Raw genomic sequence first — 12,137 nt, forward strand, 5'->3', positions numbered from 1 at the left:
CAGTAAAAAATTTGTATATGTGATGCTATCATGCTCATATGTGTTCTTAAGGCAGTAAAAAAAACTTATATGTGATTCAATCATGCTCATATGTGCTCTAAGGTAGTCAAAAAAATTGTATATGTGATTCTATAATGCTCATATGTGCTCTAAAGCAGTCAAAAAACTTTATATGTGATTCTATCATGCTTATATGTGTTATAAGGTAGACAAAAAACTATATATGTGATTATATCATGCTCATAAGTGTTATAAGGCAGTAAAAAAAAATCTATATGTGATTCTACCATGCTCATATGTGTTCTAAGGCAGTAAAAAAACTTTATATGTGATTCTATCATGCTCATATATGTTTTAAGGCAGTAAAAAAACTTTATATGTGATTCTATCATGCTCATATATGTTCTAAGGCAGGCAAAAAATTGTATATGTGATTATATCATGCTTATATGTGTTGTAAGGCAGTCAAAAAAATTGTATATGTGATTTTGTCATGCTCATATGTGCTCTAAGGTAGTCAAAAAACTTTATATGTGATTCTATCATGCTCATATGTGTTCTAAGGCAGACAAAAAACTATATATGTGATTATATCATGCTCATATGTCTTCTAAGGTAGTAAAAAAAACTCTATATGTGATTCTACCATGCTCATATGTGCTCTAAGGCAGTCATAAAACTGTATATGTGATTTTATGATGCTCATATATGTTCTAAGGCAGGCAAAAAACTGTATATTCATCTTTGGGCAACATACTCTTCACAATCATGCACAAACGGTCAAAACATGATTGACTCAAATTATACTCGAACTTCAAATTCATTAGTTGAAGAACTGCAAACAAGATAGTGTGACTCTCACAACCGTTCCAAAGTGGCTCATTAGCATCTCTAAATAAATCATAAAATCTACTAGCTGCATCGTTTGGTGATTCTTCATCTACTGCAGTTGTTACATAACTAGAACCCATAGCAGAACCCAGTTCTGTTCCTGCAACATCAAATATCAAATCCATATATGGATTATCGTGCACCACATTCACCTATGCATCAAAATTGTTTCTAAATTCTTCATCATGAAACATTCAATTCTGATAATCGCTCACAAAACCCTTCATGTATAGGTGATGTCTAACGCCATGAGGTTCTACAAATCGATTATTCTTACAAATCTTGCAGAGACACCTAATCCGACTTGTAGGATCCACTGTACTGACACTTGCCGTTCCAAATTCAATAAAACTTTCAACACCATCCATATATTCATGCGATAACTCATTGTCAACTATCCTACGATACATCCATTCATGGTTTGCAGTTATTTTATCGTATGATGTTACGAATAGTATCCTAACCAGTTAAAAGAGAATCATTAAAATGCTATGATGAAGAAAATATCAAATTTATCATGCAATATATGATGTCATACAATTACAAGAATTATGATGCATGCATTGATAACTTAATATTTTCATGTGCAAACTATTCATAACACGATACATTCATTTGAAGCATGCTCTCATTATACAATTTCACATGTAAGTCATAATCAAATTGAAAGTAACTACATGCAATCATGGATACAATCACATCAAACATTGCAATACATCGAAAACATTCATATCAAAAAAATGTCAAACATGTACCTGCAACAAACACACTCTAATATCCCGCTAACTACTATCATGCCTAGTATTGAATCCGTACTCCAAAAATAAGAATACTTCTATTCTCATACATTAAAATCATGCTCAACATGATCTCCAAACTCCAATAAAGCAGTCTTAGATATCAACAACTAAGTGAGTGTGTGAACAGTAAAGTGTTGCATCCAATAAATTAAATAACATGTGATACACTTGCATCACTTACTCACCATGGGTATTTACCCGATTTGCATTATTTTTGTCACTTACTTACCATGGTGGCGGGGCACAAGCGAGATTCATTGAGAAATCTGCAAAAGACACTGTGTTAAAATGAAGTCACTCTCTGCCGAAAAGAAAAAATTTAGAATAAATATCAAAGTCGGACGGGATTTCGGTGAGGCAGAATGCCTCCCGGGCGTCGACCACCTCTCAGTTTGGCCCGACCACCCTCGAGTTCGGTCGGCCAACCAGTAGGCCAGTGACGTACGAAAGCAACACGAGATCTCCGGAGGCAGTGATCGTCCCTCAGAGCGGCAGGCACGGGGTGCTGCCATGGTTCAAGAACCTGGCAATCGTCGGGCGCCATCCGGCCCGTCGGCCCCCGGTCGAAAAAAAAAATGAGGCAAAAGGGGCGACCCCCTGCCGAAAAAAAAAGGCAGGGTCACCCCCTCCCCCCCTGCCGAAAAAGCAGGGGGGGCGACCCCTTGCCCGAATAAAAAAATGAGGCAGGGGAGCGCCCCCCTGTCGAAAAAAAACAAACGAGGCAGGGGTCGCCCCCCTTGCCGAAAAAAAAGAGGCACGGGGCGACCCTCTGCCCGAATAAAAAAACGAGGCAGGGGGCGAACCCCTGCCGAAAAAAAAAATGAATCAGAGGGTCGCCCCCCCCCCCCTTGCTAGAAAAAAAGTGGCAGGGGGGCGATCACTGCCGAAAAAGCAGGGGGGGACCCCCTCCTCGAATAAAAAAACGAGGCAAGGGGGTCGCCCCCTTGCCAGAAAAAATAAAACGCGGCAGGAGGTCGCCCCCCCCTACCGAAAAAAGCAAACGAGGTAGGGACACTACAAGAAAATTGTTAATTAGCGACGGAAATTAGCGACGGATTTTTTCCGTCGCTACTTAGCGACAGATTAGCTAGAGATAGAATCTGTCGCTAATTTGCGACGGATTAGCGAGGAAACGACTTTTATCGCTAATCTGTCGCTACTTAGCGACGGATTAGCGACTGCATGTTTTTGTCGCTACTTTTTATTACAAGAACACCATTTTAGCGACGGATTTAGAGAGGGAACTCTGTCGTCGCTAATCCGTAGCTAATTAGCGACGGAGTAGCGACAGAATATATTCCGTCGCTTTTTTGGTATTTTGGTTTCGCGACGGCTTAGCGACGGAATTTTTCCGTCGCTAAGCCGTCGCTAAATGTCGCGTAAATCCCTAATCCCATCCCTCTTTCTCTTTTCCCTGTTTCGCTGTATTGCTCCCTCCCGCCGCCCGTCGTCTCTCGCCACCGTCCGGCCACCGCCGCTCGCCAGCCGTCGCTCCCCGTCCACCGCTCGCCAGCCGGCGCTCGCTAGCTGCCGCTCCCCGTCAACCTCCCGCCACCGTCCGGCGAAGCGCAGGTAATATTCTTCTTCTTCTTCTTCTTCTTCTTCTAAACGCAGGGGGTACGCCCCTTCCCTGCCGGAAACGCAGGGGGTTTAACCCCCTGCCGTGCTTTCCGGCAGGGGGGGTCGACCCCCTGCCGGAAAGGCATGGGGGGTCGACCCCCTGCCGGAAATGCATGGGGGGTCGACCCCCCTGCCGTAAAGGCACGGCAGGGGGTCAACCCCCCATGCCGGAACTGCCTTTCCGGCAGGGGGTTTAACCCCCTTCCCTGCCGGAAAGGCAGGGGGTTTAACCCCCTGCCGTGCTTTCCGGCAGGGGGGGTCGACCCCCTGCGTTATGCTGCCTAAGTGACTTGTCAAAAAAAAAAATTCTGTTTTTGAATGCCTATGCTGCCTATATGAATCGTTTGAAAAATAAAATCTGTAGTAGGAATAACATGCTGCCGATGTGTATTGCTTTTGAAAAAAACAATCTGTTATGAGATATATTATGCTGTCTATGTGAATTGGTTTCAAAAAAATCTGTTTTTTAATGCATATGCTGCCTATGTAAATCAGTTTGAAAAAAAAATCTTTAGTAGGAATACTATGTTGCCTATGTGTTTGTTTGAAGAAAAAAAATTTGTTATGAGATACCTACGTTGCCTATGTGATCTGTTTTGAAAAGAATTTTTGTTATGGATACCTATGTTGCCCATGTGATCTCTTTTTTAAAAAAAAAAAGTTATTATGTGATCCCTATGTTGTCCATGTGATTAGCTTGAAAAAAAAATTGTAATATGTGTATATAAGATGTCCATATGGTTTTAAGTGTAGTTTGCATATATGTTGTCCATATGGATTTTAAGTTGAATTTTTTTTTGTAATGTATATATACAAGTTGTCCATGTTGTTCAATTTGTTAGTTTGTTAATGTCTACTGGTAGTTAGTTTTACTTCAATTTGTTTTCTTGAAATCTGGTTAGTTAGAGTATTTCAATCTATTAGTCTTTTATAATTATATTTTTCTTAGATAGATTGGTATTTAATGTTCTCACAATCAGTTAGTTAGATTAGGGCTATTTGAATTCTTTATGATAGTGGTGGTTAAACGGAGTTCACATCTTTTCTAGTAAACTAATTGATTGATTTACTATTCCTTTGCTAAGTAGTTCAGATTAGAAATTGTCTATGACTTTATGTTAGTCGACTGGTTCAACATGTTATAGCTGGTTTGTTAAATTAGCATCTTCTAGTTAGATTTGGCTTAACATATATACTATTTTTCTTTTCTCTTCTTTCAATTAGTTAGAGTTGTTTTAATTTGTTTTAATTTTTTTAGTTAGTGTTTCATCTTATTTCATGATTAGTTAGTTTGTTACTTAATTTGTTTTGTTTTTGTGCAGATTTTTCAACGGAACCAACTCGTGCTCGGCCACCTGTGGTAAGTAAATGACAAAAACAATGCAAATCGGGTAAATACCCGTGGTGAGTAAGTGATGCAAACGTATCACATGTTATTTAATTTATTGAATGCAGCACTTTATTGTTCACACACTCACTTAGTTGTTGATATCTAGGACTGCTTTGTTGGAGTTCGGAGATCATGCTGAGCATGATTTTAATGTAGAAATATGGAAGTGTTCTTATTTTTGGAGTACGGAGTCCATGCTAAGCATGGTAGTAGTTAGTGAGATATTGAAGTGTGTTTGCTGCAGGTACATGTTTGCCATTTATTTGATATGAATGATTATGATGTATTGCAATGTTTGATGTAATTGTATCCATGCTTGCATGTAGTTACTTTCAATTTGATTTTGACTTCCATGTGAAATTTTATAATAAAAGCATGCTTCAAATGATTGTATCATGTCATTAATAGTTTGCACATGAAAATATTAAGTTATCAATGCATGCATCAAAATTCTTGTTATTGTTTGACATAGTATATTGCATGATAAATTTGATATTTTCTTCATCGTCGCATTCTGATTGTTTTTTTCTTAATTCGTTAGGATACTATTCGTAACATCATACGACAGAATGACTGCAAACCGTGAATGGATGTACCGTAGGATAGTGGACAATGAGTTATCGCATGAATATATGGATGGTGTCGATAGTTTTATTGAATTTGCAACGGCGAGTGTCAGTACGGTAGATCCCACAGGTCGGATTAGGTGTCCCTGCAAGATTTGTAAGAATAATCGATTTGTAGAACCTCATGGCGTTAGACATCACCTATACAGGAAGGGTTTTGTGAGTGATTATCAGAACTGGGCGTTTCATGGAGAAGAATTTAGAAACGATTTTGATGCACGGGTGAATGTGGTGCACGATAATCTATATACGAATTTGATATTTGATGCTGCAGGAACAGAACTGGGTTCTGCTATGAGTTCTAGTGATGTAAGAACTGTCGTAGATGAAGAATCACCAAACGATGCAGCTAGTAGATTTTATGATTTACTTAAAGATGCTGATGAGCCACTTTGGAACGGTTGTGAGAGTCACACTATCTTGTCTGCAGTTCTTCAACTAATGAATTTGAAGTTCGAGTATAATTTGAGTCAATCATGTTTTGACCGTTTGTGCATGATTGTGAAGAGTATGTTGCCTAAAGATGAGAAATTGCCACAAAATTTCTATTGTGCGAAAGTTATGGTCAACGCTCTAGGTATGGGTTACAAAAAGATTGATGCTTGTCCAAATCACTGCATGTTGTATTTCAAGGAGCAGGAAAACGACATATCATGCCCGTCATGTGGGCATCCTCGGTTCAAGCCAAAGACAAGAGGCAATGGTAGCACGAGATCAAAGGAAGTTTCATACAAGTCGCTCCGCTACTTTCCTATCACTCCTAGATTGCAGCGATTGTATATGTCTTCAAAGACAGCTAAACACATGAGATAGCATGCAAATAAAGTTCGACACGATGAAAACAAGATCACGCATCCTGTTGACGCTGAAGCTTGGAAACACTTTGATCGTACTCATCAGAACTTCGCAATGGAAGTGCGAAATGTTAGACTCGGTCTATGTACAGATGGATTTAATCCATTTGGGGGTAGATCAACTCCATACTCATGCTGGCCAGTATTTGTAACTCCATACAACCTTCCACCAAGCTTGTGTATGAAACGTCCAAATCTTTTCTTGTCTCTGTTGATCCCTGGTCCGACCTCACCTGGCCAAAATCTTGATGTATATCTAAGGCCATTGATTGATGAATTAAAAGTACTGTGGGATGACGGTGTTACCACGTATGATGCCCACAAAAAACAAAATTTCAACATGAAGGCCGTTGTTCTATGGACAATCAGTGACTTCCCTGCATATGGTATGTTATCTGGTTGGAGCACACATGGGAGGTTGGCTTGTTCGTACTGCATGGAGGATTCCAAAGCTTTTAGATTGAGGCATGGAAGGAAGCCTTGCTGGTTTGATTGCCATCGTCGATTTCTACCCAGCGATCATCCGTTCCGACGTCAAAAGAATGCATTTACAGCAGGCACAACTGAAATGGAAGGTCCATCCTCAAGATTGTCTGGCATAGAGATTTTAAGAAGATTGCGATACTTTCCAGATGTATTAACAGATGCCCGCAGTCCTACACCCTTCCGTGGATTTGGGAAGGAACACAATTGGACAAAAAAATCTATTTTTTGGGAACTACCGTATTGGCCGACCCTATTGATACGACATAATTTGGATGTGATGCATGTAGAGAAAAATATGTTTGATAATGTGTTCAATACAGTAATGAATATTAAAGGAAAAACGAAGGATAATCCGAAGGCCCGTATGGATTTAAAATTAATATGTAAAAGACCAGAATTGGAACTCAAAGAGTATAATGGCAAAGTACTGAAACCAAAGGCGAAGTACGTGCTCGGACCTGATCAAATAAAACATGTATGTCAATGGTTGAGACAACTGAGATTTCCAGATGGATATGTCTCTAACATTGCTCGGGCTGTGAAGATTGACGATGGACAGTTATATGGGTTGAAGAGCCATGATTGTCATATCTTTATGCAACGATTGATACCCCTAGCATTCCATAATATGTTAGACAAACCTATATGGGGGGTATTGTCTGAGTTGAGCGGATTTTTCAGAACATTGTGCGCATCGGAGGTCATTGTATCAGATGTAAAGAATCTCGAGGACTCTGTCATCACCACTGTTTGTCTGTTAGAAAAGATATTTACGCCAGCATTTTTCGATGTTATGGAACATTTGATCATACATTTGCCATATGAACTAAGGGTTGGTGGCCCTGTGCAATATCGATGGATGTACCCATTTGAAAGGTATATGTTTTTTTATATTTGTCTCTTTAATGACAGATATTTAAAATTTGAAATGTATATTCTTGTCAGATGCATGTTCGACCTAAAAAAAAAGGTTCGTAATAAAGCAAGAGTAGAAGGCTCTATTTGTGAGGCGTACACTTTAGAAGAGATTTCAAATTTCTCATCTATGTACTTCGAACCTCATATTTCAACACGTTACACATGCCCGCCCCGTAACGATGATGGAGAACAAGTAACTGTAGCTGACAAGCTGTCGATATTTCAACGACTTGGGCATGCATTTGGTAGTTGCCGATCAAGGCTATTGACAGATCGAGAGCAAGATGCAGCACACATCTATATTCTTTTTAATTGTTCAGCGATCGACCCATACATCGAGTAAGTATATGTATATGCAACTCAATTATAAATCCTTTTATGTTCTATATGTGGATACATGGCTCGGTAATATAAGTATTTGTGGTTTGCAGACGATTTGATCTGGAGTTGCAAAGCAAAGTTTCACATCTCACTAATGCAGAAGTACAAAAAGAACGTGAAACTAAGTTTGTGGAGTGGTTGAAACAGTTGGTAAAGAAGCTAACATAAATTTTGTACTTATAAACAACACTAAGTTACTTAATTGATCGTGATCACAATAATTGTTTATGTCTGTGCGTAGGTTTGCCATAGTGATGTTAAAGATCAAGGAATATGTGATTTAGAAAATGGTCCGACCAAAGTTGTGCAATGCTACAACGGGTATATCGTAAATGGTTATCGATTCCATACAAAAGACTACGGTATAAACAAATCAACGATAAATAGTGGCGTGTGTGTCAAGGGTAGCAGCTACGGTGAAAATGAACATGATTACTACGGTGTTATAGAGGAAATAATGGAGTTGACTTACTTAGGCATGAATAACAGGGTTACGGTATTCAAGTGTCATTGGTTTGATCCAACTGCAACAAGACTCGACAAAGCTTCAGGCATTGTGGAGGTGAAGCATAAATCCAGGTTTGGAACATATGAACCATTCATATTAGCCTCGCAAGCTCAACAAGTTTATTATACTTCATATCCGAGTATAAAAAAGTCAGATAGAAATGAATGGTGGGCAGTTTGCAAGGTGAAATCCAAACTATACCCCGAGTATGATCAGTTACAAGAAGATGAGTTAGCTGAAGACAGTGATTACTATCAATCAGATGATGTCTGTGACTTCGCTTATGGTCACGATATTGCGCATGATATGCATGTCATATCTCCATTGGCTGATGAAACATTCATAGAGGAATGTGATCCAAATGATGTACCAAGTGGATGGGCAAACAATGAAGAAGAAGAAGAAGAAGAAAGTCAAACTAGTGACGAGGAAGAATTCTCAAGCTAATGAGCAAAATCTTATACTACAAACCTCTATTTAAATGCATTGTAATACTTGATGTGAGTTGTATTGCAATACTTGGTGTGAATGATTAAATATTTTATTTCAATGTATTGTAATACTTGATACGAATGATTCGAATGCATTGTAATACTTGATGTGAATGATTTCAATTATCTGAATGTATTATAATTTATGCAATTAACGAATGATTTGAATTAGTGCAATACTTGATGTCAATGATTTGAATTATTTGAATGCATTGCAATGCTTGATGTGAATGACTTGAATGCATTGTAATACTTGATGTGAATTATTTGAATGTATTGTATGACATATGTTATTTGTTAGAATATGGTTCGTGGAGGTTATAGTGGTCGCTCATCCAGTAGTAGCCAGGCTCAACCTTCATCTTCACGGGCTCCTGTGATAGGTATATCATATAACTAATTAGATGCTTGATTAGTTCAAATGCACATTCTGAGAACTTGGTGTGTATTTTTTTACAGATGATGTTGCGCCTGTACACGACCCACCTACACCAGTTGATCGCACAAGTCAACAGCCAACACAGGAAACAGGGTCTTCTCAGGCTGGCACAAGAAGACTCATTCGAATAGTGTATATCGATAATCGACCGTAAGTATTTTGTTTTCAATTATTGCATATCTTTTAAATATTTTATATTGATATTTACTGTGTAACAATTCATGTGCAGCACGAGGTTTGAGCCACAAGAAGTAGTACGGGAGATTAGGAATTCACTTCTTCAACATCTACCAGGACCAGTTGCTCAATGGAAAGAGTACCCAAAGGAGGTATTAGACAGATTTTGGTCCTCATTCATGGTATACAGTTGTTCCTCATAGTTAATGTGTTTCATATTTAATTTATTTAAGCAATGTCTACTAACTTTCTGAAAATATTTGTAGGCTTCGAATCGCTTTGCAACTACGGTGGAAGAAAATGATGCAAGGAAGGTGTGGCAGAAGGTGGCTGCCAATCGATTTGCAGACATGCTGCACACTATGAAGACTGCAGCAAAAAAAGCATCTGGCGTAGTAGATGATCCATTACTGTGGAAGGGCCATGGTCCTATTACTATCAGGAGAGATTACTGGGATGAAATGTGCGATATGTGGTCGGGAGATGCATTTAAAAATCGCTCTGCGAAGGCTTCACAAAATCGATCGAAGATGCCCGAAGCCCATCTACACACAGATGGATCTAAGACATTTGGGAGCCACCTAAAGAAAATGGTAACTCATCAATATATAATATTAATTTTATAAGTATAGTTGCAAATTTGTGTACTAAATCTTTTGTCATTTAACTTCGCAGGAAGCAGAAAAAGGAGGCAGTGTACCATATAAGGATGTGTTTGTAGAAACACATAAACGGAAGACCACGGGAGTCTTCGTATCAGAGAAGGCTTGAACGACAACGGTATGTATTAATTCTATTAATAATCATTGCAATATATATGCAAGTCATCATAATGTTATCATTAATTATTAATGAATACTTTAAACATTATTTTGTAGGAGGCATATGAGCAATAAATGGTAGAGCGATATGGCGAAGACGCTACTCAGCATCCATCATTTGATCCTACAGCATGGGTGACTGCAGCAGGTAAACCCAAAAAAGGTCGCGTGTTCGGGTTTGGGAGTAATATGAACACTTCACCAGTTATTGGTTCTTCCAGTTACGGCTCACCAACTTCTTGCGCCGACATAAGCTCCAAGCAGCCGACTATTCTTTCCGGTGATGATGTACGCGAGATCATTAATGAATCACTGAATAACTACTTCCAATACACCGTCGCCCCCTTTCTCCGAAATGAGATCAAGGCCGCTGTTCAGGATAGGGGATCTTCGATTCCAGGTCCCTCTCAGGTATAATCACATATATAGTTTTTTTGACTGTCTTAAAGCACATCTGAGCATGGTAGAATCACATATAGAGTTTTTCTAGATGCCTTAGAACACATATGAACATGCTATAATCACATATTCAATTTTTTTACTGCCTTAGCACACATATGAGCATGATAGAATCACATATATATATATATTTAACTTTTTGTCTGTCTTAGAGCACATATGAGCATAATAGAATCACATATAAAGTTTTTTTGATTGCATTAGAACACATAAGCATGCTATAATCACATATTCAGTTTTTTTACTGCCTAAGAACACATATGGGCATATTATAATCACATATTCTGTTTTTTGACTGCCTTAGCACACATATGAACATGCTATAATAACATATAGAGTTTTTTAACTGCCTTAGAACACATATGAACATGTTATATATCATTTATGATAGAATCACATATAAAATTTTTGGCTTTGCCTGCCTTAGAGCACATATGAGCATGCTATATTCACATATTCAATTTTTTTACTGCCTTAGCACACATACGAGCATGATCGAATCACATATATAGTTTTTTGCCTGCCTTAAAGCACATCTGAGCATGGTAGAATCACATATAGAGTTTTTTTATATGCCTTAGAACACATATGAACATGCTATAATCACATATTCAATTTTTTGACTGCCTTAGCACACATATGAGCATGATAGAATCACATATAGAGTTTTTTTATTGCCTTAGATCACACATGAGCACATGATAGAATCACATATAGTGTGTAATTTATTTCATTATATTTTGTTTATCAATACTGACTGTTCTTTTCTTGTGTAGGCTGCTAGCGATAATCAGGGTAGTGGAGCTGAAGGGACAGATAAAGACAATGAACAAGACGACGCACAAAATCTTGGCGATGATTAGAGGACTGTGTTGAAGAAGTTCTATTTTTTTTATTTTTCCTAATTGTAATTGTTGAATTGTAAATAATTAAACTTCTTAGTTTTAAGGTGGAACGATTAATTATTATAGATACTTGTTATATGAATTTTTTTGTGTGGTTTGTTTTTTATTTACAGGAAATATAAATTGTACAGGAAATATAAATTGTACAGTTCTCGGTAATTAATTTTTAAATAAATTTTTTTTTGATTTTTTTTCGTTTTTGCGACGGATTAGCGACGGATGATTCCGTCGCTATTCATATTAATCTAGCGACGGCTTAGCGACGGAATTAAATCCGTCGCCACGCCGTGGTCGTCGTTTAGTACCGGCGGATTGGCGACGGAATATAGCGCTCGTTATTCCGTCGCAATTAGCGACGGAATTATTTCGTC

General features: G+C 38.3%; 1 protein-coding gene across 1 annotated transcript; it reads left to right on the forward strand.

Moving 5' to 3' along the window:
* The first annotated feature begins 4,655 nt into the window (after positions 1–4,655).
* Positions 4,656–11,833, forward strand: LOC149816165 (uncharacterized). Its single transcript, XM_089987955.1, has 4 exons — positions 4,656–4,671; positions 9,267–9,348; positions 9,425–9,554; positions 11,638–11,833. Exons 2-4 carry the CDS (start codon positions 9,270–9,272, stop codon positions 11,735–11,737), a joined length of 309 nt encoding a protein of 102 aa, XP_089844081.1. The 5' UTR covers positions 4,656–4,671; positions 9,267–9,269; the 3' UTR covers positions 11,738–11,833.
* The last annotated feature ends 304 nt before the right edge of the window (positions 11,834–12,137 follow it).

Source organism: Nuphar pumila, chromosome 14 (genome assembly GCF_984573655.1).
Source record: "Nuphar pumila chromosome 14, dmNupPumi1.hap1.1, whole genome shotgun sequence".
NCBI classification, from domain to species: domain Eukaryota; kingdom Viridiplantae; phylum Streptophyta; class Magnoliopsida; order Nymphaeales; family Nymphaeaceae; genus Nuphar; species Nuphar pumila.

What these genes read in the sequence shown, in the direction of transcription:
- LOC149816165 (XM_089987955.1), top strand. Translation starts at nt 9,270, where the DNA reads ATGGTTCGTGGAGGTTATAGTGGTCGCTCATCCAGTAGTAGCCAGGCT. An exon ending in TTCACGGGCTCCTGTGATAG is followed by an intron (nt 9,349 to 9,424) that starts GTATATCATATA and finishes ATTTTTTTACAG; the next exon opens with ATGATGTTGCGCCTGTACAC. An exon ending in GTGTATATCGATAATCGACC is followed by an intron (nt 9,555 to 11,637) that starts GTAAGTATTTTG and finishes TTTCTTGTGTAG; the next exon opens with GCTGCTAGCGATAATCAGGG.